The sequence below is a fragment of the Megalops cyprinoides genome, chromosome 2 (assembly GCF_013368585.1).
Source record: "Megalops cyprinoides isolate fMegCyp1 chromosome 2, fMegCyp1.pri, whole genome shotgun sequence".
Classification (NCBI taxonomy): Eukaryota; Metazoa; Chordata; class Actinopteri; order Elopiformes; family Megalopidae; genus Megalops; species Megalops cyprinoides.
The window spans coordinates 53,035,196-53,061,923 of NC_050584.1; the positions used below are offsets into that span (position 1 = coordinate 53,035,196).

The 26,728-nt window shown below is 43.9% G+C and overlaps 2 protein-coding genes across 2 annotated transcripts in view; both read left to right on the forward strand.

The window, feature by feature from the left end:
- Positions 1-3,417, forward strand: part of cachd1 (cache domain containing 1) — a 68,445-nt gene extending 65,028 nt beyond the window's left edge. Inside the window, exon 27 of the mRNA XM_036522103.1 lies at positions 1,322-3,417. Within this exon, the coding sequence (XP_036377996.1) occupies positions 1,322-1,563 (242 nt within the window). The 3' untranslated portion in view covers positions 1,564-3,417. The remainder of the gene's footprint in view (positions 1-1,321) is intronic.
- A 4,078-nt stretch (positions 3,418-7,495) lies between these two features.
- raver2 (ribonucleoprotein, PTB-binding 2) overlaps positions 7,496-26,728 on the forward strand; it is a 36,547-nt gene continuing 17,314 nt past the window's right edge. Inside the window, exons 1-3 of the mRNA XM_036522774.1 lie at positions 7,496-7,812; positions 13,870-13,936; positions 22,729-23,198. Of these exons, the coding sequence (XP_036378667.1) occupies positions 7,564-7,812; positions 13,870-13,936; positions 22,729-23,198 (786 nt within the window). The 5' untranslated portion in view covers positions 7,496-7,563. The remainder of the gene's footprint in view (positions 7,813-13,869; positions 13,937-22,728; positions 23,199-26,728) is intronic.

Below are 26,728 nucleotides of genomic sequence, written 5' to 3' on the forward strand. Positions count from 1 at the left end.
CAATAAGGGAAGCGGCTCTGTTTGCACGCATCTCTGTGAGGAGAAGAGCAGCCTCTGCGAGGCAGGGAAAGTTTGCCTGTCAAAGGTGGCCTCCCACAGCAGGCCTACTCACACAGCTGAGGGGGTCATAAATACGAAAATCGATTCAGCCTGCGTGCGAAACGGGGGATTTTAGCCTTTAATGCGCTCTCTGAATCATTCCAGCCACCCCCAACACAACTTTTCAGGAGGTACGTCGGGCCATTTGGCTGCTGGTATTGTGGATAGTTGTAGCTGGTTTTGATTTCACCGGCCTTTTTGACTCTGTAGCATTCTGTTCAGATGAAGCTGGTAATGAAGCTTGGACCACAGTACTGGGCTGCCTTTCAAGCACCACAGTTCTGTTCAGAGCACCTGCAACCACTTATGACTGGTTACAGCCAGGGTGGTCAGTGCGTGTTCAGTTTCTAAAGTGGTTTGTGACGATGGTAAACATTCTGCTGTTAGGCAGTGGCAAGCGCTCGAAAGAGTGCCACAAAGGCAAAAGATTATCGTCCTCGTTGACATTTGCAGAACAAGTAGATGGTATTGTTGGAATCCATCTTTGTGAAGTAACGCTAAATGAAGTGATGGTCTTTTGAAGTGCATTCTCAGTTTACTTAGAGAGTAGCATAGTACATTTCAAATCAGCATCACCTTTGTAGCCCATCAGAACCACAGTTCAATGTGGTTGAAATCAAACTGAACAGCTCGGTTTGATTTCATGAGTTGCTGGTTTGCGTCTTGGATTGAGCGATGTAGTTTTTTTTTGTTTTTTTTCCCCATTCGAAGTTTTTGAGGAGTACATTTTTTATTTTATAGGATAAATGCTTTGGGGTACTGAATGTTAAGCTTTTAAGTATCAAATACAGAACTGTCTCTTTCGTTTAAAGTGGAGGATCTTGAGGGAGTCAAGACATGGTGCTTTGTTTGAGAGCGAAGGTTTCAAAGGAATGCTGCATTCCCACTGTCTGAACTCCTTCTCATTGTGCCTGAGGAGCAGAAGCCTTCACACAGATACCTCTCCGCCGCTCCGTCTCTCTATCACAGTCCCCCACGCACTTGCAAACAAACAGGCCCTTCGGTTTCCAAGAAAGGATGGGTTTCTAGAACTTCCTCGATTGTTTAAAAATGAGATTACTGCTGAAAACTGTCATTTTTAGATGAGGAAATTTGAAAAGGTTAACAGTCAGCTGTGCCGGTGTTTACAGCTTGCATTGTAGAACAGCGGCAGTGTAATATCTGAGCCTCTGACCTGTGTGTGTGTGTGTGTGTGTGTGTGTGTGTGTGTGTCCATGCTCAGGTTACAGCACCATGAGCCCCCAGGAGGACAGCGAGAACCCGCCCTGCAACAACGACCCCCTGTCGGCGGGCGTGGACGTCGGCAACCACGACGAGGACCTGGACCTGGACACGCCCCCTCAGACGGCCGCGCTGCTCAGCCACAAGTTCCACCCGTACCGGCACCCCCACCACCACCCGCTGCACCACACGCACCACCTGCAGGCCGCCGTCACCGTGCACAGCGTGGACGCCGAGTGCTGATCGGCACAGCCTCGCCCCCCCTGCCCCCCACCCCCCTCGGACAGCGGCTTTTGCAAGCCCCGCTTGGACCCGGTTCCGCTCCCCCAGACCAGAACGTTTGATCCCACTGAACCTGTTGGAGGTGAGAGGAGGATAGACTCTGAGGAAGAACAAAGTGGGGCCCCTGCTATTACACCCCCGCCTGAGGCTTCCTCTGAAGGACTCATGTGACCTTTACACAGCGCTAGTGGAGGCGCGGGCCGCGGAACAGGGAAGAGTCCAAGCCGAGCCGGCACGCATTGGGGGACTTTTTCAGAAGTGTAAACAATGCATCTCAAATTTTTTTTTAATGAAAGGATTATTTTTCTACTATTTATTTGACTGGAACTGACATGAACAAATGCAGTAGATGAATCAGAACTGACACTTCAAATGGGGTGAATGTCCTGTTGACTCCAGCGTCCTGTCTGGGTTCTGCTCCAAAGTGCCCTTTAACTTTCGACGCCAGCAAGTGGAGACATGGATGTTCAGCACCTTTTGTTTTCTGTTGGGAAAGACTCATTTTAAATTGTTTTACGTAACGTACGAGAACTGACGTACGGTAATTTAAGATGATCCAAGCTAAACTGTAAAGCTAAAAGCTCTCAGCGGTAACTCCGAGACTGCATCAAAGCATTCGTTTAAAAGTGTGTTTATGCAAAGAGGTGAAATTCTTAAAGCTAGAGAGAGTATCTATCTCTATGCCTGCCCACATGTCCAGGTGCCAGAACAGGGCAGGGTCAGTCATTTATGACGTACGAATGTGGAAGTGATGCTCCAGGATCCTCAAAGCGTGGTGCTGGATCTGAAGTACCCATGTGTGCAGAGCAACTGTGACCATGTCACCTTAAGATCCAGTCGGTGCAGAGTGAAGCTCGAATGACTCATTTTGACTCATTTGTCAATCAGGAACAACTCCTTTCTCCTGTCAATGGCTGTGTATCTCTGTGGAATGCATCAGTGTTGGCCAGGTTGAGTTTGTCTGTAAGCTGTCATAACCTCTCTGTCCATTCTGATTTTACTGCCTACTGCGTACGCCTCTGAATGAATCCCAGCTGTGTGAGTTGGGTCAGATATAACTTAAAGGGACACAGAGACTCAGGCCATCTCCACTGAAGGCATGATTTTACGGTTTTGTCTGGAAAAAAGTGTGATTAGTGATATCAAATGCTTTTGTGTTTAAGCATCGATCCAATGCACTGTTGCAAGAAAGGAGCTGTCACAACAGTTCTGCCCCCAGTTGAACTTTTAATGTTTTGATTGGTTACTTCAGCAAAATTGGAGAAAATAATTGTATTCATTTAGTTTAGAAGTGGACTAATCTTTTGTTCTCCATGCTGTCTGATCCCAACAATATAATGTCTTTAAATGTTAAAAAAATAACAAATAGCTATACCTGTGTTTCACACTCCAGTACAAAATCCTTGGTTTTTTCTGTGTAAAGTGTATAGGTTGTGTGTTCTTGATAATCTTCAGTTTACTCTGGGTTGTTTTGAACTTAAAATATATGTACTGTTCATGGTATTGGACAAGACTAGGTTCCTGATACTTTATGTCCATATTGGAATTTAAGATTGACTGACATTGGTGATATATCATTCCCCCATATCCCACAAAGTTGTAGATAAAATGTATTTTTTAAAAAACTGATGTTTGACAATGTTGCGAAAATTGTGTCCTCCAATATTACGGTACAACTGCCTCTCACCCCAGATACCCGTTTTATCCAGACTCCTGGAATTCCCATCATAATAAACCAGATTTAGAAAAGTCATCTAATAGAATATCCCATAATCTTTGCAAATGAAATATTTCATAGATAAGAAATGAAACCGTTACTTCAAAGTCTTGTAGCATCCTCTTAATGACATCTGGTATTACCGTAACATGTTTTTTTTTTTTTTAAAGTACTGCCATTTTTGATGGAAAACATTAACAGTATTTACTGACTGTTGTAAACAAGTATAATCTTGTGTATACTGAACACTATGAATTGCATTAATGTACTGAAGGAGCTTCAATTTCTGTATATCATTCCTTTTTCCCTATGTAATATATAAAGTAAAAAAAGGAGATTTATTGCAACGTGAATGTAATAAAAGGTCCACTTCCCTACTTTATCGCATCCTTGTCTTCTGAATGTGTCTTCTGGCTCCTAGCAGGCTGCTTCACTGTGTTGTAAGTGTATAATAATTGGATTTAAGTATCCAGATTCATGCAGATCAAGTACCCTTACAAATCTGTGGTGGACTGGCGACCTTGTAAGGAATCCTCTTAAATAGCAGTTCTGTTATGAAAAAGGCTACACTGGATACACTGGAGGCCACAAAATGGGATTTCCAGGGGATTTGTTTTAATATCTGCATATAACCCAACCTCTCGGTAGCCAATTTATTATTTATTTGGCAGCTGTAATTTAGGCACATATTGCTCAATAAAGAATACCAAGCATTCAGTGGAGGTGGATATCACAAAGATGTAAAAGGTCTGGCTAACGGAAATATCAAAGAAATGCAACATAAAAATATTTAAGATTGTGTAAATTGAAATTGTTGGCGAGAGAGATCTTGGTCTGTGATACGGTTGTATTTTGTGTAGTGCAATTCCACTACTTATTTATGGATATGTATGAAATTAACATTGCTGTCTGATGTTAATCACAACCCTATCTGCTCTCAGAAGTGCTCTCATGTCTTATGTAATACTGAGGAGGACATACAAGTAAATTAAATTAAGGCAATTAATTAGTGTCTTCACAGTGAACACCGAAGGGTGTGATCATATGTCAAATGCTGTTAATTGTTGAGAAAATAATAAAGCCTAGTACCAAGGGAGCAATATATCCTTGCATTTACTAGAGGATGAACATGTTTTAGCATCACTTACAGCTAATTGCCTCTTCATTGTAATATCATCTGAACACTAACAGAGGCAAAACGAAGTAGTTCCCAAATATGTATATGAGTGAAAACACATTTCTGTTACTTCTCTGAATCTGGGTGTGACCTACTGTAAACTGCCATTCATTTCAATCTGAAATGTTTCACTTATACACATTGGTGAATAATAAATTGAAAAAAAGTATATTTGTGTTTAAAAGTGGATAATTTTATGTATGTAAGATTTAAAGATCCATAAGCATAAAATATTTCTGAAATTGGGCCCAATTCCTTAACCTGTATATGGGATACCTGTCTGGCAGTGCAGGTGGAAACCAGGGGAAATTGAGGAGAACCAGGAGACCAATATGAAAAAGATAAAGGGAGAGGAATATGGGAAAGGGGAGGGAGTACATACAGCAGGGAGAGGGCACACTGCTACAGAAAAAAAAGCTTTGATAATTGCACAGTTGGCTGGGAATAAGAATGGTGAGATTGTAATTTACTTTCTAGAAGTGTGGGACAGAGAGAGAACAAGAAGGTCCTGATGGAAGTAAGTCTGCAGCGTTGTGAATCTGAAAGCAAGTGACGTCAGGAAGGAATCCATACAGACTGAGAGTATAGGCCGAGAATAGTGCAGTCATTATCAGATTATATCCAGTAATACATTTTGGGTTTCTAAAGTAGGATTCTCCTTTAAGTATTGCAAATAGCTGTGCATATGTGATAGTGATTTAAGTGCTAAAATGACACGCGTTTATAGTCTATTAATAAACTGTCGGATACAGTCAAATATGTTGGCACCATTTATGGAGAGCAATCCTTGGATGCATATTTTGGAACTGTCTTGCTAATTATGCTTAAGATATAAGGGAGAGAGGCACCAGGAAGACTTTTCTGTTGCGAACGCTGGCAAGAAATGGAACAGCTATTCTCAAGCAGGGGCCGTCGGGGAAATGTGAGCTCAAAATCCTTCATTCTGCCAAAGAGCTGCTCAGAATCAGAACACATTCAGTGTCCAAGTCTCCTCAGGGCATATCATGTGTGCACTGCAAGGCCTGCACAACCAACAGAAATGGGGGAGCCTTTCCACTGTGAGCAAACGGGAACATGTTCTGAAGCCCTCTTGGATGTATCCTCTCCATGCCATGCTTACAGGTTAAAGCTGATACCAGATAAACGGTAAATACACCAAGTGCAAAATGGCAAAATTGCCAAATGAGGGAATAAATGAATAAATCTTGCTGGTTTCTGATCCCAGGATTCCACACGGGGCCCCTCTCCTGCCTCCCACACGCCCACTTACTCTACCTCGCAGGCAAGGGTTCAAGGTTCCCACAGCTTCCTTACATAAACACATACATCCCAGGTGTTCAATTAGCCCGCTCCGCCACTCACTGACACCCACACAGTAGTTTTGCACATTGAAATTTCCTCTTTTCTTCTCCAACTCCCACTCAGTAGTTTTCTGAATCATACATTTAGCTGTGGCCCTCTTTTGGCTGAGCCTGTTCATTTCTACCACACTTTTCTGAAGCCTTTTATTATCAGCCTTGTCAGTGGTGTCTGTGTTTTTTTTCTTTCACTTATTCTATTTAGGGTCACTCGATATGGTTGTTTCTTATCTAGGGCCCGATTTATTTGTAGAAAACAAATGATGAGACTGACAATACAGTATATTTAAAGCCACAGCTGGGATGGACACATCAAAACATTTTTGCAAGTAAGCCCACTGCAATTTGAGATATTTATATACCGAATTCCCGCTGACTGTGGTTACCCTTCAATGCAAGTTCATAACAGGTTTTGATTTAAAGTATATACGTAAGAAATCATTTTGGAACTGAATATAAGCACAGCATATATAATTTATAATTTATTTATAATGTCATTTACAACTTTGTCCTTTTTGGGTAAATCAGAATGGTAACTTAATTATGATCAATGTTTCTGTGAATTAATAAACTGATGAACTCTGAACTAGGAACACAACAATGGAATTTCAGTTAATACTCCAAATCTACACACATTTCACCATAAAACAATATAACAGTGATGTTCTATTCAATAATATGGAGAAAATATTATGTAGACTGTAATCTCACTCATTTACACACTAAATATTATTAGACTGTCTTTATATGGCTAAGTAAAAATAAAGTTACAGATACTAATTTAATCTTGGATAAATGGATTCTTGTACATTCTTGTACAGTCCAATGTCAGGGCGTTTAAACGTGTCGACAATCCACCATAATCATAACCATTTCATAACATCATCACCTTGAATCAAATTTTAGAATAAGAAATTGTACGTGAAATATTTTTTCAAGGCACCTCAAGTTTTGTGCTTTCAGTTCCAAATACAATCCACTCTGAATACTGCCTAGGTGGATTGCAGTGTGGAGAAATTGGACGTGTACATGTGAATATGAAGACGCTTCCCCGGGAGGCTGCCAAAAGCAGGCATTTACTGTTCAGTCTGTGTCGCTGCACACCCACGGGGAGACGGCCTTTCTGGCTCTGAAAAGGGCTGCCATTCATTCATTTCCTGCGTTCTGTACAGTGGAAGAGACCTTCAAATCTTGCATTGTTCCAATAAGTTCCTTAATTTAGAAATCTGTCACCACCGTCTCCTCACAACGTACATTATAAGCACTGTTTTTCATGCATGCATTTGAACATTGTCTTGAATTTAAGATTGGGAATATTAAAATACATATTGAACGAGAGCCTATTTTGTCGTCAAGTTACAACAGAATGATGCTTCAGGGCGATGCACACAGGGTAATGGACTGGCTTCTTCGAGAATATAATCGTAATGGACTTTTACAAAGCTTCGCCCAAGCCAGGCGCATCACTCTTACGACTCCAAACGTGTGGCGGCCACGGGATGGCGTATCTTTTTTGCTTTTAACGTTGCGTTTCCACATCTTACTGTTCGTGTACCAAACGGTGGGGGTCGCCAAGCGTACGGCATAGCGCGGTGCTCAGGCCTGCCTGCCTTGTACCTTTCTGTCTGCAGTAGTGTCGATGGAGCGACGACAAAATACAGACGCCCACCTCCTGCTGCTTGCACTCACTCGCCACAGAGCTTTTCAAAATGGCGGCAGCTTCCTCCATCCAGCCGCCGAGCGTGCACGCTCTAAACCAGGAAAATACACCTTTCCCGGATTCTGACAGCCCCGAAAGCCGGCAGGATGAGGACACGACATCCGAGTGGCCGAGCCTGCGAGTCTTGCCCGATTTAGAGCCGGACGAGATCGAGAGGAGGCTGGAAAAAACTCGCAGGGAGCTGAGCAACAGGAGGAAAATCCTCATTAAAAACCTGCCACAAGATATAACCAACCAGGTAATGATTTATTAATTGTCAAACGAAGTGCAACTCGTGTTTTCTGCCATACTAATTTTAAAGTTTTAACTAACGTTTAGTAATTGTGTATTTTATTACAAAACCAGGATAACGGCCGCTTTAGCGTTACTTTGGCATACTTTTTCACAGTTTGCCATCGCACAAAAATAAAGGTGGCGGGTTTGCATGTTACAAAATCGTGCGGGAGACCCGGGGATTAAGTGATTGAGCGCCGCGTTACACTTCTCAAGCCAAGCCTTTATGGACAGCAGGCATGTATGGAAAATTAAGCGGAATCTATGTCTGTGCATACAATTCCTAGAAAGATAATAAATACCGTAACTCCATCAACTCCCCGTTTTATATCCGAGGAGTTGTTCTGTTTTTAGTTTTTTTTTGTACCAGTTTGACGTTGCTTGTCAAGTATTGTAGGTAATGATATCAGTCGCTGGCCTTGACTTACGGTTAATCATTTCCACAATCTCACCAATGTGTCCGAATATTAACTAATAGCTGTCTGACCCGTGCAGTAGCTCGCTGTTTTCAAGTACGCTACGCCAGTTCTCTTATGTTGTATGGATGACAGCTGTCCTCTTATTTCCCCCAAACTTCTCATGTTCACACTGTGTGCCACTCACCTATTTGACGTAGCTAAACTTGAATGACCCCCTTCATTTAGCGGCACAAGAGGGCATCCTAGATGTTTACAAGTGACGTTGTAAATGATGCAGCATTATCGAACTACGAGGCGAAACGCTAGCGGGTACCTGCTCACAAGAACTGTGCTGTAAGTTAATCGCCTTAACGTTTTCAATTTCACATGTTTTGACCACAGAAGGCAGCGAGCCAGTTAGCACAATAGCTAATTAAACACAAGTAGAGGCACAAGTTGGCGCCTCGAGTGAATTTGTATTGTGCACCGCTTGCTGTTTTTACAGTGAATCGGTGCTCTGGATGATGGGGGTGGGGTGGGGGGCAATCAGAACAGTAGGGAATCGTATGTATTGAAATCAAATCGATTCAAATCTGAATTGAGGCTGATTACGTTACAAGCATGGAAGGATGCATATTTTTTGACGTGTTCACTACGCTCCTTTACACAAGTGAAACTGAGAAAGCATTTCCTCTCAAGATGTCCATGTTCAAATGTCATTTAATATCTTTTCAAATGTTGTGTTTGCAGCGTTGCACACATGAATTATTGCCTTATACCTGAGTATCAGAGCGTTACTGAATGCCTGCTCTGGGCTGTAACATCTCCCAATGAAAAGCATTGTGCAAGCAGAAGTGTATTTGAGAAATTTACATTGAGCCAGGTGAAGCCACCTTTGTGACATTTTCACAGATGTTGTCGGTGCCAGCAAAGACGGTGGCTTTTGTGAAGTGAGCAAAGAGCACGGCTTTGTGTGAGTGAAAGGCCAAATTGTTTTCACGCTGTCATTCTCAAAATACTGAATTCTCCCACACGGCCCTCTGTAAGATGTCTCCTACATTGTGAGTGGTGTGTCTGAAAAGCAAGTAGACTGTACATTGTGAGGCGAGTGACAGCACTGTATAGAACGGATTCTTTGTCCTGTCTCAGTGTGCCTAGTATAAAAAAAGAACTGTCACTACACTACTGCATGGGCTGGATTTTCTGTTGGCGCTGATATTATGTAGCAGAGTACTCACCGTGAGTGGGTCTGCACATGAACAGTGTCTCTCTCACCCTCACTCTGAACTGTGCATTTCGCATGAAGCACAGTGAAAGATGGAGCTGGAAATGCCGTGTCACATCATTTCTCTGACCACTTGTGTTGGGCCTCACCGGGACGTTCTCAAAACGTAGCCGTGTAGCGGTCCATTCTGAACGGGTGAATTTCATTGTCATCTGGTACAGGGATGAGGGTGTCCTTTAAACGGCCTAATGATAATAAGATCAGTGACGAATGATCTGTCAGAGGGCGAGCGGTGCGCTTCCTGCTCAACACCGGCTATCAGTTGAACTGCTCAATTATTCAGGGCCCCTCAGCCGCAGGTGTTCCTGCGCACTCCTTACAGGTGCGGCAAAGCAAGGACGGCCGCGCGGGGCTGGCAGTGTCTGATCCGCGCTGTCCGCGTGGCAGGAGCTGGAGAGCGTGTAGCCCTCTCCCCAGCTTCAAGACATAGCCGCACATGTCAGCAGCAGATGTTCCTGAATCTGTCTCTCACACAAAACTGACTGGTTGTTTATTGATATGTTATCGTTCATTATCGTTCATGGTTCAGCTACCCCCAGATCTAAAGTAGATGACATCTGGGAGGTATGGCCTGCAGGATTATCTAAGAAGGCTGGACGGCATGCTTTTCTTTTAGGAGTATGGGATATCGCTTGGATGGAAATAAAATGCCATGCATTGAGCCAGTAGTAGGTTATAGATACTAGATACAGGTTAGTGCACTGAGTTTAGGGTTGCAAAGGTAGGGAATATTGAAAAATTCTTTTGTTAGTTCATGATTTTCATGAACTTTGAGAGTTTTGGGAATTTTCACTTGCATGTTGAAATCTGAAAAGATTAAATAAAACCAGATTCTCTACAACTGTCCAGAGGTGATGCAATATAGGATGCCCCACAGCATCAACCTGGTGGAAGAGACTCTGTAGTTCTGAAACCCTGTCCCCAGCTGCTGCAGCTGATCTTCAGATTCTGCCAACATCATCAGTCTCTGAATGCAACTGGTCACTCTTTGCACTCTTGAACTATCCACACCAAGGTGTGTAACAAGCTCACATATGGAAGGGTACAGAAACCGGTAGAAATACTGTCCAACCTTAAACTTTTTGTCACAATTAACAATGTTTCAGCACAAGCTGAGAGTGATTCAGAAGACATGACTATGGATGTTTCATCATCAGATGATGAAGCAAAGCTCCAGAGAGATGGTGACCAGAAAGAAATGTGCTATCAAAAATTTTTATGTTTTGTTTTGTATGTTTTTATTTTATTGATCTCTAAATTACTGAGTATATGTCTTTAAAACATTCACGGACATGCTGGTGGCATTTGGTGTAAAAGAAGAAAAAAAAGATTTTTAACAGCATGCTTGTTTGTCCAATTGTGACTTGTTACAAATACTGATATAGAGATAAAGAATTAAAGAAAAATATTAGCAATTTTCCAGAAAAATATCAGCAGTATAAATTACCAAAATTTCCAACTAAACTCACATTTAAAAAGAAAACAAAATGGGGTGGATGATTGTGTTCTTTACTGATTTCTCCTTGGTAATATTTGACCTTTTAAGCGCATCCGGCCTATTGTGGTGGAGCGGCGTGAGTTGTATGTGCCAAAGCAATCAACAACAGCAGGGACACCTTGCCTCCTTGTTTGTGAAGGAGTTTGCTGGTGTCGTGATATTTGAAGAGATTGTACTGTGCTGAGCCAGCCAAGTGCCCTACACCTGAGATCAAACTTGAGCACAGTCACCCCCCATACTCACTAAATGACCAGAGCTGTGGACCAGGGCCATTTCAGCTGCCCTTCTATTGCTCTTTGAAGAAGAACACTCACTCACTCACTCTCGCGGCTCTATAGCATGAATGTCAAAGAGCCATTTTCACGCCGCAGAAGCGAGCCGTTGCATAACGAAGATGCACTCTGGGCCTCGCGTTTGCTGTAACGTTGCATCAACAGGCAGAGGGACGGATGAAAAACAAACTTGTTTGAGTTGTTGAGCTCCTTTGACACCGCGTCACCTGCAGCCCTTGCTGTTCTCCAGAGCAGTGTCAGCCACGCTGCCGGCACGCCCCGCACGGTGTCAGCTGCAGTCTGAGGTATCTCCCGGCCCCCTGCTGTGATCTGGGTGCGGTAGCTGAACGGCTCCTGTCACGCGCCGCTGACGAGCCGCTCCCTCCAGCCAATCACCTGCGTGCGTTAACCGGGGAGGCAGGCCCGGGCGTATCTGCCGTGCCTCCGCTCTGAGGGCAAGGTGACCGCTGGGGCAGCACCAGCAAGGCCCCCGGGGGGGCGAAAGAATGCTGTAAAGATGCCTTGTCGCCTAGCAGACACCGCTCTGTACAAGGCTATCACTGTCAGACTTCACCTTCACCACGGGTCCCACTGAAATACAGTCATGCTGTGTACCTAAAACATCCGGTTAAGCCGGGGCATGACGGAGGGCCTGGGAAATAGATGCCTAAACAGATGAATGGGATGGATGCATTAGGAACGAGAAAGGAATCAACATTTCCTTGCCCATGCTTATGCCATTCCAGATGTTCGCTGCTGAAATGTTTTTCTAGGCCGATTAAAATTTAATGACGTTTGTGTGTAAAGCAATAGAGAAAGGAAAAAAAAACGGATGTCTTAATCCATACGCCGGTGCTAGAGTGCATAGGCCGGGTTTTCTACTCATTTGAGACCCATTATTCTCCCTGGAAGAAACTGCATTAAGAGGATGTGGGGCAGAGTTGAAAATCCTCTCTATTGAATATCACTCTTTTATTGCGGATTGAGTGAGACAGCTCTCCTTCCCGTATTGTATGAGTAATCAAATTGGAAAAGGTTGTGGATTCTCTTAAAGGAATATAGAGACAAGATATGAAGCCAGTTTCAAAAGTAATATTATAATCTCATAGGTGTGTAGCTTTTGCTTTGAGCATGTAATAACGTGGCTTGAGCTATTGTCCTGATACAGCTGTAAGCTGCACTGGGCTCATGTCACTTTGCTGTACATTTGACTGTACATTTCCTGTATATCTCACAATGGTGCGTGCGTGCATGCGTATGTGTGTGTGGGGAGCATTACACTCACTTAGTGTTGTCATAAAAGATAAGATGGATTCAGAGATTGTATTTTATTTTCTACCTGAAACCTTGCTCACCACAGCATCACTTTAGTGCTTAGAAAGCCTTTGACTTTTGATGCTTTTTATCAATCCATCAGATGCCTTAATATTTCATTAAAATGTTCAGAGAAAGAAGTTACATCATCAGAAAATGACAAACAAACCATAAAAAACATTCCAACACCTTGATTCCTATTAGCGAGTTCTTCAAAGGAGAGCATCCGCGGCATACAGCACCTAGTCTTCACTAGATACAGTGAGAATTCGATAAAAATCCTGGGGAAAGATACAGATATGGTGAGCTGTAGGAGGCCCTCAGGGGGTTTGATTGTCTCTCTTTTCCATAGGATTGTGCATTGTTCTGTCTTAGAATAAATATATTTCTCTCTTGACCTTTTTGCACCGGAGCTGGAGGGAGAGAGTTTCTTTGTCTGATAAGTGGATGACTCCTCTGTGGGTGGTTCTCTGGATGAGGGGAACCTAAGGAAACTCAGATTAGACTGATTAATATGCAGAACCTCTCGTACCGGCTCTCAGCATTTATCCACACTTCTCTCCACATTTTAAAGTAATGCTGAATGCTTCCTGGAGGTTAAAGACGCATATTCTCCCTCATGCCCTAATGTGCTGTATAACATTTCGGTGTAGATGCAACATCAGAGTTAGTACTCTCGGTACACTAAACAGCATTAAAATGTCTTCACCATGGTTATTTCCTTCCTTTTGCTATGATTCTTGACCCCTCATGATTCATATTTTTTACAGGTAAGGTGAAAAACGCAGAGCAAATCACCGACTTATCCAAATGATTTTCTCAGATGTGAACAATCGGATCGGCATATGCTGGACTAAAATACAATGCATAGAGATTTTGCAGAATGAATAACTTCCCTGTTTCGCTACCGGCGCATCAGGGTTTACCGTCCTCACTCCATGAATGCATAATGTTCCCATCAACATCTCCACCATGCTACTCTAAATTCCTGTCAGTCATACATCTGAATGTGATGCAGGCGCACACTTTCGTTAGAGTGAATAGCAGTTTGAATTGACTAGTAGCTCAGTGTCTGTATAAAAAAAAAAAACTTCACATTGATTTTTCAGTGAAAGTCACCTAGTGTGGTCATTCCTCCCCTCTGAAGTGTGCTTTGTGAAGGCATTTATATTTTGGACAGGCTTTTGTACGTTTTGTACGGAACCATCCAGTGGGTCTTTCCTTTTTTTAACCTTTGATTTTCTTTCTCTGATAGGAGGTCCATGACATTTTGAGGGAATATGAACTGAAGTACTGTTACGTGGACAGAAACAAAGGAACAGGTAAAAACCTTCTTGGAATTATTTTTGACTTCATCGACAATGGGCCACCCAGAAATGGTGCTTCTCTGGTGTTAACATTGCGTTTCATCCCATTTAGCTGGAGTTGGAACTCCCTTAACGCAGCACCTTTTTAAAGGAGAGAAGTCAGAAAAACAGTTTTAATTATAAAGCCCTTGATGTCAGGGGTGCCTTCAAGGTTAATAGTTTTCAATAGCATATGGGATCTTAATGGAAAATGTTTTATCAAGTGGACACATCACACCGTTTAATTAACGTACAAGTGTTGCATATTCTACATAGCTACAGTGTGTTGAATATGTTTGAACAAAGTCTTTGTGGGCTGTCTATGCTTGGATGATGATGGTGATGATGATATCAATGATGTATCTGTGATCTGTAATGATGATGAAGGCAGTTGGGTGTTTCATTTTTTCCCTCTCATCATTTCACATTTCGGAATCCTCAGTGATTTTCTGACCTGAAGCAAAGCTGTTTATTTATTTTATTGCCTTTTTGCATTTTTGGTGCATTTCAACGTTAATACTAGGTGGAATTTTCATTTGTAGACATTCACTGCCATCTCGGGATGACTGTATGCAACACACCAAGTTACGGGGTTTGCGAGGCATACCGTACATTTATACAACACAGAGTTAGGCCCTCTCTGTGGTTCACTACACAAACACAATGACCCTGAGGACCGAGTCTGTGCATACATTTATTTCTGTACCCTCTGACCTCATTTGAACACACAGGATTTTAATACGACTCCATCTTAAGATCCCTGTTGCATTACATCATTGCAAATCCTTCAATATCCGTACAGCGACTTCTCACCATTAGTGTCTGTTGTATTGACCCAAAAGAGGTATCTACTCGTAGTAGTCAATTTCAAGACAAAGGCAATATTAATACTGTCTACAACCAGTGTACAGCCCTTAATGTATGTTGGTGATCCTACTTCAGCTAACAGGATGCACAAAAAAGGCTGCCGTCATTGTTGTGCATGAAATCTAGCTAACTAATAATCAGGCTCTGAAACATATTAACTCAAATTTATTTTTAAGTGGGGGGATCTTCAAAGAGATCCTCAAAGCAAATAATGCCGAAAAGTGCTTTATCTATATCGCAGCCACTCCTCCAGCTGATAACACCGTGCTGTAGTTATTGAGATATGTGTCTTCACAACTAACTATAATAATTCTAACCATTTTTACCTCAAATTCCAAAAGATTGTAAGGCATGCGGTGCTCATTCTGAGGATCTGAAAACGTTTTAGCGCGGTCATCAATTTTTCATGTTTCCCCCCATTTCTGAAAGTGTCTGCTCTTCTCGGCCCCGGGGGCACGTTAGATGGAACAATGTGTGTCTGTCGGCTCCTGAGAGCCGCGCTCCTGCGCACAAACCGGCAAGTCGGGGTCCCTGATTGGACAGGGCTTCATCGGGCTACTGAAACTGTGTAGCGCTAAACCCGGAGCTAATTATCAGGGATCGCACTGTGGTTACTGGACCTCTGTAATGCTAAGGTCTTTTCACCGCTCTTAAAGAGTCCCAGCCTCCTGCAGCAGCGCGGCGTGGCAGGGATTCCTGTGAGCCGTAATTAGTCGAGGGTGGTATTGAATATGAACCTATGAGCTCATGTCCTAACCCTCCCAGCTTGTCACCTTTCTGACTGGCGGCTCTGGTGTCAGACCTCCGCTGCGGACGGACGCCAGAGAGCCATATCGGGCAAGGGCCGTGTTTCTCCAGCAGCTGCTGATGATGTTGTGGACCCGGCAACAGGCACAGCAACAGTGGGGACGGTTATTGATATTTTTTGCTCTGGTGGCTGTGGGGGCTCGTTTCTGCCCGGCTTCCTCGCTGAGCTGAGCCATCTGTAAGATGGGGGTGGGGGTGGGAGGGCTGTGGTTCGCTGAACCTTCAGACAGGGTCAGTCTCCGAGATCAGGGAGCCGCTAACCTCAGTCACAGGCTAAGCTGGTAGCCCATTGTGTTTAAGCCACTAAGCCTGCGGTTGAAGACTAGAACAAAATCATCGGGAGGTGTGTGAATCTGTCTCCCTGTCTGAAACTGGCAGACAACTGCAGCAGATTGGTCTCTCTAGCTGCTACTGAATTTCAGGCCTTTCGTTTCTGTGTTTCTTTGCTTCAGACGTGTCAGTGGCTCTCTTAGTTGCCGAATGCCTCGCCATTTGATTAAGTTGGGAATGTGAGAAATTTGAGAGGAGACAGTCTGGCCCCATGACCCCAATGGAGACCCAGAGCCGCACGCTGTTCTCCCCGCCCCCACGTCACGCTGCCGGGGCGACACATGGTGCGTGTCCTCCCCTGCGGCCCGGTGCCCGGAGACACCCCGCTGCTTCTCCTGCTCACTCACAAACCTCAGAATAATGGAGAGAAGCTAACCGTCACAGACACGGTGGACGCGTTCAGAGCGCAAGCACAGCACGCAGCCTGGCCTTTACAGACGCTCTGCTGCATTCCAGAACCAAGGACATAAGCGCACGCTGGATGACCAGAGTGAGACTCCTTTTGATGGAAAGTGAAGCGAATTTCAGCAGGATGACTGGAGGAAGCAGCTGAGAATACACCACGGTTGCAAACCAGAAGCATCACTGTAACGGCACTTGGGGGAACACCCAGGACTCGTTTTTTAAAGGCTCATTTAATTGAAGCGTTGATATCGAGGAAGGCCATTAGACATTAAAAAAAAAACACTTTAATCATTTCTGGCTAATGTGAGTTTATGTCTGCACCCTCCATGAAATGAAATCTGCGACTCCGGGGGCCTTTTCTGGTGTGGGCCCTCCTTTTAATTAGAGCACACAATCTGCTGGCTCTGGGCTCGGCACCGCGCTGCTGCTCTGTCTCTTTAGGTAATGAGGAATATTTATCCTTTATCCCCCTGTGCGAAGTTTACTCACCGACAGTGCTGCACTCAGCAAATTGCAGCTCGCACATTGGTGCGAGGAACGGCCACTGTCGCCGCCGCCGCCGCCGATGCACGGGACGTTAATTTCGAGCCGGCTGTCTGTCATTTTGTGCCCCTGTTTTCCACCCCCGGGGAGATATGGGATGGAGCGAGGCGCTGGCCTCCACAGAGGACTCCCAGATGGAATTCCAAAGGTATGCGCGGCGTTTGGGCCCGGCGGGACGTGACAATGGAAGTGGCCGGCATGGGAATCTGTGTAAACAATAGGGGATTTGTTTGGACTGCAGTGTCCAATAATGAAGACACCAGGGCATTAAAGGAGCCCTTGCGGGGCTCAGTGTGAACTATGTTTTGCAGCCCGAACATGAAACAGACACTGAAAGTCGTGTCCAGGTTTCTGTAATGGAAATAAAAAAATAAAAAAAAACGCTTGTCATACTTTAGGCATGACTACTGTGGCAGCGGTGCTGGGGCCATTTCCTTTTAAATAAGCTGTGATTTCCTTTTTTTTTGTTTGGTGTGCAGGTGAAAATTTTCTCTGCAGATTAGAAATGCCTGTTAGAAATGAACACTGGTGATCTATGTTTTTATCATTTGTTTTGTCAATGTCACTTACCCAAATTTAGACGTGATTACACAATCATTTGATGATGAAATTAGGGAGTGCTGGCTAGCCACAGACGGTTAAACCTGAGGTTGTCATGCCTAAAAGCCACTTTTGTCCTACACATCAATAACTGCTGGAGGAGCCTTGGAAAAAAGGAGACTGTGTTTCAAAACCAGCAGCATCCCATAATTGTTTTAATGTGTTTACTGTGTCCTTTTTCCACCAAATGTACAGTTTTTGTTTCATAATGTGATGTTTGTTTATTGAAACACCCTCTTTGCTCAAAGGTTTTTATGATATTAAAAAAAGGGAAAGACATGCGGTCAGAGTAGTGTTTTTTCAGCACTAATGACCGCAAGTATTTTGAATGTTTACATTTATAAATCAAGGAATGTAAATGTTTGCACAGCTTGTTTTAAAATTGGGGTGTTTGAAAGCGTTCAAGTTAACGGCTGAATTGCGAAGCAAAATTATTCTGCTATTAAATTTGATTCAGATTGCCGAGACAATGCCTGTTTGGGCCCTTAGCACACGTTTAATAGCTTTTAAAACAGGCCATTTTCAGTGGTGCAGTGAAACCACATCATCTGCTGATTTCGCCTGGATGACTAAGTGAATGCAAATCGACAGCGGCCTGCCCTCCATCTTGCCACACTATCCCAATGTGTGGCCAGCTCTGAGTCCTGTGCTTTCTCCTCCGCCGGGGTCCAGCGCGGACAGTATGAGCCCGGGCTTCTGACTGGACTACAGAGTTCCAGCTAACATGAGTTAACCATCATGACTGAATTGTATCCAGCGCTGCCTTTGTCAGATGGCAAATTCAAATTTAAAAACGATCCACTTGATTATGAAGACATCAGGCTGTGTGCTAGTTTCTTTCTCAGAGTGACAGGCACTGTATTTGATGTTAATATTTAAATGTGCTTGAGAATCCACAGATTCTCATTAAAAGTGTGCGCGTAACCCTGCAGAATCATAAAAGTGCATTTAACCTATGTAAAGAAAATCTTTCTGCCCTTCTGATGTTGGCTAGAAACAACAATGAAGAATTCATATAGGCATTTTTTATTCCCTTTAACAATTTCACATATTCAAACATGACATGACATTTTCATTTGTCTAAATTTTATATGACCAAGTGGCAAATAATGCTAAAACGTAATAATAATAATTACTACTACCACCACTGATACTAATACTACTAATAATAGAATGACATTTCAATAGGAACAATCAATACACATACATAAAAGCAAAAGAAATTAACATTTTCAATTTGAACATTTGCAAACAAGTGTTGCTTTTATATGATTTGTTATTTAACATATATGTCATAAAAACATATTATTTCAACAATTAAACATTTAATGTTGCTGTACATGTAATTTGCTTGTTTTTTTCTGTTGTTAAAATGTTCATGTGCACTTACTGGTATTGTCAGATTTGTGTAGTTTGCATGTCGTCCGGTTTCCTCATCTCTACACTGACAAACCTGCATGTTTGAGACATTTTACCAGCTTCTTTCACCTTCGGCTCTGTATGGTACATAGCCTGCTGTTCAGGCAGCAGCCCTGTGAGTTTTAGTCCCTGAAAGAGCAGGCCAGGGAGGGATGGGTAGGGCGCAGACCAAGGGGGGCAAAGGAGGGCTACCGCTGAATGCAGAGGTGTAGTTAGCTAGCTACGTTCGGCTCATTAGATTAGTGGTTGTGCTGTGCTGCACAGCACAGCAGTCTTTGTAATAATAAATTACAGGCTGCAGCACATGTTCTTGTCCATCCTAATGATTGATGCCTTTTATTCTCCCGTCCAAGATTCCAAAATTATGCAAATGAGGGATTGTTGCCTGTAAACGGAAACCCAGGGTTTACCAAGCATTTAAGATGGAGATTTGTCTCGTTAGGGTAATCTGCAGCCTGTGTTTATGTACATACACATTCCTTGGCTTTCATTTCCAAATATATGTGGGCTTTTTCATGCCGGTCATGTGGCAAACTGTTTTCTCATGCCCCTTTGACTCTGTGAAACAGGGGTTCTGTTTTAGAAACTGTTTTAGTTCTAGTAAAACGTGGCTGCCACTTTGAGTTATTTGTGACTATGTAATGTCACTGTTTGCTTTCTTTAATTTTGATAACGCTACTTTCTCTACCCCTTAGTAGTATCCTTTTATTTTGAGAGTGTTTCTTGAGGTTAATTTGCAGGTCTTCACAGTTTTCTGTATACCAAAATATCTACAACGTAGGAAGCCCTCTAGAGAACTAGTAATTTGCATTAGTTGTGTCTAGGTAATTAAGCAATTAATACAGCAACCACTCGTCGGAGCTTTCCGGAGGGAGGGGTGGTTCTCTGTGAAGGTGTGAGTCAGGATGGCTATGAGGTCGTGAGGACAGGATGTGAATTCATGAAGCGGCACCGCAGGTGGTCATGTGCGACGGGGCCACACCTCACCGTTATATGCAGGGTACCCACCACGCCTCACTTAGCCCAAGCGCACAGGCGTGGTTCCCTCCCACGCGTTCCGGTTCATTTCAACCTGCAAACTTTGAGATGGATGTTTAAAAAAAAAAAAAAAAAAAAAAAAAAAGTGGAGGCATTCCTTTTCTCGCATTTTCTGCAACTCTGTATTTACCAAGATGGTGCTGGTGTCAGCGGGGACTTGATTTCGGCTGCTTGGTTGGGGGCAGCTGTCATGAGAGCCGTATGGACGGACAGAGGTCGCGTTTCTGCCGTGATCAAATCGGCAATCATGTGGGGAAGGGGGGGGGGGGGGTGGGGGGGGGGAGAGAAGGTGGGTGCATTAGTGTTCCAGAGTCTCGTTGTCCACTCAAAATCGAAGCGCCGCTTTTTACACCAGCGCGTGGGAGTCAGTCCTTCCATGTCTGCCACTTGTGGTGGATGATTGATGCTTGAGAGCAGAAGATGATCATCATTAATTGATGCGATGGCAAGTGTGGGTGGCTGTAACGCTGAGGGGAAAAGCGCGTGCACAAAGACAAAGGGCACAGCGCGTGAGGCGAGTCGTGCCTGCTCCAGCGCCGTGTGGCTGCTGGCTTTCTGGCTGAAGGGTGCTCTGGGTGCGGGGCAGCGTGGAGAGGGGGCCTGGCCGGGTGCAGGGGCTGTCTGTGATGTCTGCGTGCATGTGCTCGTGTGTAAGTCTGTGTGAGTGTTAATGGTGTCCTCTGGGCTCTTGTTCTTGTGTTCTGCAGCTGCAGCTATCATTTAACTGGATAAGGCTGTGTATGTGTGTTTGTTTGTGTATGTGTGTGTGTGTGTGTGTGTGTGTGTGTGTGTGTGTTTGTGTGTGTTTGTGTATGTGTACATGTAAGGGTTGTCCAGTCTGTTCATAGTCTCTGAGGAGCATTTGCTTTGAGCCAGTAGGGAGAGCAGGCCTAGCTGGCTGCAGGAAGGGCCTAGCCTGTCTGTTTGTTCTGGTAAGTGACATGCTGTAAGTCAGCAGGTGGAGGCTTGTTAGTGTGCTCTGATGCTGTTGAGCCCAGACTGGGGGCATTCAGGCCCTCTAGAGGCTTTGCTGCCTCAGTGCTGTCAAACCTCCGGGCCTGGATTTTGTCCAAACTGTCCACATCAGGTGACTGTATGCAAAACTTGAGCAAAATCCTTCAATAAGCATTATAGTAGGGGAGTGCCTAGTGTTGTGTAGTCTGCAGTATCCATCGATGCAGTCAGCTAGGATGATAAACTAAACATTTCCGTGGCTTTATAGAGTCTTACCATTAGCTAGTCATCTACTCTTCCTAATTATCCCCAGGAGCATTGTGACAGGAGAATTGTTGTTTTTTTTCTTTTTCCTAAAGTGAATGGTTTTTTTTCCCCCCACATCCACTTTAAAACTGAACAGCCCGTTTTAAGGCAGCCTGTAACTAAGCCCATCTTTGTATTTAAAAAAATATATTCTCCAACCTGCCACCAGTCAAGCGGCTGATTATTGTGTAAGCTATTTAAGAAGCTTTTAGGCTGTAACAAAAGAAAAATTGGAATAATTTCATTTAATCTTCGTAAGACATTTGAGAAGGCAAAAGTATTGTGGCGTGGTAGACTATATTGTATGCTGAAAAGGACTTATTTATTTAAAAGAAAGCATGTCTACATGGGAAACTAAATACCTGCTTTTCTGTTTGTTTTAGTATAAATATGTTAGTGCCTATATAATGATGAAAAGAAATAGATGACATGTGAATATTACTGGATACATTTTCATTGATTTTTAGTGTGGGTGAGTATGAATTTTTGTAGCTATCAGCCATGAAATGAGTTACAGATGAATGTTTATACTGAAATATGAAAATAAAGTTGAATTAATTTCTTTAGTACTACATGAGTCTGTAGTCCAAGTTATCTTCTGAGACCAATGGCATAAATGTGATTGCTTCCAAAGGGCTTTCATCTCTTAATTAAAAGAATTTCTCCTAATACCTGCCCCCCTCCCCCTTTTGGACTCTAATTACATGCTAGGGTATTTGTGAAAGATCCACTCTAATCCTGTTATGCTTTAGGAAGCAAGCGCTCGACACAGGAAATGCATCACGACAAATATCCCGAACCTCTTGCATCACTGCTAATAAAATAGAGGCCATTTGAGATGCGGAATTCTATTTGGGTTTAAGCTCTCGGAGTCGAGTCAGAGCGATGTGGCCATATGGGGATTTATTAAAAATGCGCCCTGAAAGCAATGAGGAGGGGGCCATTATGAGGCAGAGAGAGGGGGGGGCTCCTGGCCGCTAATAGGGATGCATTAGCTATGCCTTCCATTAGATGTGTAATACATGACAGCATAAATTAACCACCGTATCATTTCGTGCTTTGATACTCCACTTCTGTTGGAGAAATCCACTGCCGAGTTACTTAAATTGGATTGACATTAAGGGTGTTCAGATTTCATATACCATTTCATTGAAAGGAAACAGAATGAAATGGGAAAAAAATGTGCATGTTTTGCTGTTAACACCTTCCTGTTGTTTTAATTAAGCAGAGTCAGGTATAACTGAGGGTGACTGTGTTTAGGGGCAGCAGTATGGTGTAGTGGTAAGGAGCAGGGCTTGTAACCAAAAGGTTGCTGGTTCGATTCCTCACTAGGTGACTGCTATTGTACCCCCGGGCAGGGTACTTGGCCCACAGTTGCCTCACTAAATATCCAGCTGTATAAATGGATAAAATTGTAACCTACTGTATGTAAGTCAGTTTGGGTAAGAGAGTCTGCTAAATGAGAATAATGTAATGTAATGCAATGTAATGTCTTCCAGCCTTTGTGACGCTGCTGAATGGAGACCAGGCCCAGGATGCCATCCGCTCCTTCCACCAGACCACCATCCGGGGCAGGGAGATCACGGTGCAGCTGCAGCCCACGGACTCGCTGCTGTGCGTCACCAACCTGCCGCACACCTTCACCGGCGCCCAGTTCGAGGAGCTGGTGCGCGCCTACGGCAACATCGAGCGCTGCTTCCTGGCGTACAGCGAGCTGACGGGCCACTCCAAGGGCTACGGCTTTGTGGAGTACATGAAGAAGGACTCCGCCTCCAGGGCCCGCTCGGAACTGCTGGGCAAGCCGCTGGGCGACCGCGCCCTCGTGGTGCAGTGGACCGACGTCAACCAGCTGACCGCCGACCACCTCCACTCCAAGTGCCTTTGTGTCGACAAGCTTCCCATGGACTTCTGCGACACTGACGAACTTGCACACATTTTCTCCGACAGGTACAAGCCGGTCTTCTGCCAGGTGAGTTCTGAAGGCCTGCCCTGGCAAGCCTCGGGTCAATTAGTCAACTGTCCCACCCATCTGTAGAAATCTGCTTTGCACAAGAGTGCCTTAGCCCTCAGGGGGGAAATTCACTGTCAAATGGTGTTTGCTGTGTCGGGTAAATATCTGCTGATCCCTCTTCTGGTGGTAAGTGTGTGGCGTGCGGGTCGATCGCGGTGTTTCCAGACACGTCGGCGAGACTGCGGCCCTGACTCCCAGCAGCTCGTCTTTCCTCGCTGCATCATTTTGAGCACATTTGCGAACAGCGCGGACAGAAATCAATAGAAGGCACGGTCAGCCCTCCCATGATGCCTTGCGTGAGAGCGAACTGCGCTCTGTCAGACTGGAGCCCGACCGGCGTTTCCGCAGTAGCGGCGGAGCCTTCCGGACCCTCAGCTGTTAATGCCTGTCCAGAATGCACTGCCAGGGTGCTCCTTCTGTCGGCTTCTCTTTACTTCGTGTCCGAGACCGCTCTCCTCGGCTCCGAGCGCTGATTTCAGGCGCTTGTCACAGCATCCAATTCCTCGTCCCCCCTTGTTCGGCGCAGGTATAAAATGCCATTTCTGAGTCATTTCTGACAGTGAATCATCCTCCATGAGCCGGAGCGTTCGAGAGCAGAACAGGTTACGGCGGAAGGTGGAGACAGGTCCGTCGGGCTGCGCGCCTCCCTCGCTCCCCCCAGAGACGCGCGAGGAGAGGCCCCCTTTGCTCTGTGCCAGGGGCTCTTGATGAGACGGGTTTGAAAAACATTTAACACATCAGATGACTCACCTGCGAAAATGATTGAAGTGCTGCCTTTGTGGGGGAAAAAAAAGTGCAGAGTTTCGAGAAGTTGGGTAACCCATGGCAACGGAATCCTCAGCAGCGCGATGTTGAATTGCGGAGCGTGAAGGCCACGAATCAACAAACATTTTTTTATTTTATTTCATTGTTTTGTAAACGTTGGGTATCTCACTGTGGTGCTTGCATGCAGGGTCCAGTCTGGAGTCTTGACAGTGTCTGTCTTGATGGTGTAAGCCTGAGTTTTGCCTCCTGTATTCTCATTCCTAGCATCCCCTCCGTCTGTGACAGGCACACAGGCCCTGTCACTCCAACTGGACTTGTGCTTCTCAGCTCTGACAGCCCTGACAGCTTGGGGTGACCTCTCTCACAGTTTCTGCGGGGTGATGCTTCTTCCTAAGGGCCCATGGCACCTTAGTGTGCTCAAGGTTAAGCAGTATCACATAGAGTGACATGCTGTTTGCCTGTTTATGTCAAACTGCACCTTCTCTGTAGTCCTCAGAGATCGTCTTGATAGCTGACATTAGGGATGTCAACAATGAAGTATTTACTGGTTATTCCAGTAAATAGACAGTTAAGACTATCTTATTATTAAAATAACAATGAATAAACTGTAAATGAGTACTGTGTCATGTGAATTACATATTACACAAGTTAAAATCAGAATATATCGAAAGCCACTTGCAGGTCAGGGACTGTGAAGTAATTACATTAATCACATTGGAATCACATTGCGTTCATAATGGAACCACTTCAGTTCATTTTGCTCAGTAATGGGATTTCTAAAGCTTGTGCTGTCTTTGGATGCAGGTGTGTTGGCTGCTGTGATTGAGAGCTCTGATCTTGCATAATTGCATTGTTAGCTAAAAGAATTAGCCTGTTTGTTTTTTCTGTTTTGTATACTATTAGTTGAAGGATATAACAGCCTTTTATACCACCAGCTTGGATGAATAATGGTTTCTGATTGGTTGAATAGGGTTCTGAAGCTGTCTAAAGCACACATAAACGTGGTATAAGGATAATTGGAACAAGATCACGTAAAACAGTCTGATCATAATTTGAATAGATATCGAAACACAAGCACTATGCTGGAGTAAAACGTCCTTCAATGTGGCTTTGGTTTTTCTCCTGTTCTCTCTACCTCCACTGACACCCTGACCCAGGCCAGAATCAGTCTCCCTCTGTTCAGCTGTCATGATCATTCTTACAGTAGTCAAAAGCACACTGAGGGGATTTAGGTGTGATTATTGTGACACACTCTTACACGGTCAGGGAAATCATTCATGAGCTGTAACTGTAGCTAATTGCAAAAGCTAAAAGATGAAAACCTCCATTTCCTTAAATGAACTCATTGAAACACATTTCGGGTAGACATTATTTAGATGCGATTGAACGCAAAATGGTTGTAATTTCATTGCTGCCAACTTGGCTAAATAGAACTAAGCAGAATCAAAGTGTGACAGTGGTAATCCATAAAGACATATTTAGAGTAGATATGCATTGCCATAATCACATTGTCTCACTCATTTGTTAGTGTTTCTTCAGCTTACAGGCTGTAGATCGCACGCACCCGGGAAATAAGTAGAAAGTTGCAAGCACTTCTGTGGTGTTACACTAACAGCTGGCATGTATAAAAGGCGCAAGGAGCAGTTGACCCTTATGCTGTTAGAATGGATCTGAGGTCAGGTATACCTGCATAAATTCACAGGAAGGGCAGACAGCCATTTTGAGTGGTTCAGAGTGGTCACAGTACAGGCCAGGTACATTGAATGAGAACAGTGAAAACATGGTTAGAAACTGCTTTCCTCAACAGCATACCTTTCAATACTGCCTATAGATTATTAAGTAAATGGCTGAGTAAAAAGGAATTGTGCTTCAGTTGGGAAGGTTGTTAATGAAAAACCAGGTGGATCATAATTATCAGCTTAAGGATAAGATTATTACCTTCTGAATTTTTTTTGCTCATGGGTTAGCACTGCTTAAAAATTCCAAAACTGGCTGAGTAATTTCTGCGATATGGTTGACAAGAATCTGCTAAATTAATGTCCAGGAAAAAAGTCATCATTGCTATGGTTGTGGTAGACAACAATTTGCAAACATGCAGTAACATTTTGCTCATCATCCTTCAAAAATGTGCAGTTAAGGTGATGTACACTTTAAGTAGAATAAGTTGAATATATTGGGTCATTTTCATGTCAAGAAGATTTATTAGCAGGGCAAATTTCTGACAGAGGCCCACCTCAGCCTGTTTCTGTTTCGTAATGACTTCCTGTTTTTACTATGTAACTTTACTATTGACTGAAATGCTGAATGAAACTTCAAAGGAGAGATTCTCATAGAAAACGAATACTGTCCCAGATGTGTAAATTGTTACCTTTTCTGGGATTTGTTAGATAAAATCTAAGAGTGCAGATTTGTATTTTACTTCACACATTGCTACTGCAGTCGTTACTAGGCTTAGTAGCAGTGGTATAACCAATAGAAGCCACTGCTGGGGTCTGTGGGCTCTGCATGTCTGTGAGCTCAGCCACTGATCCAGGGCTTTGACTTGGACTGCATTACCACTCCTCCAGTCATCGTCCTCATATTTTCCTGTTGAACTGAATAGCTCCGCATGATTAATCCCTTCCATAAAGGAAAGAGGTCACATGACAGGACCTTTCTCCCTTAAATGTAGGAGCGGGTAACACCTCTTATATGGAATTTCTGGCATCAGTCATTTCATGCGC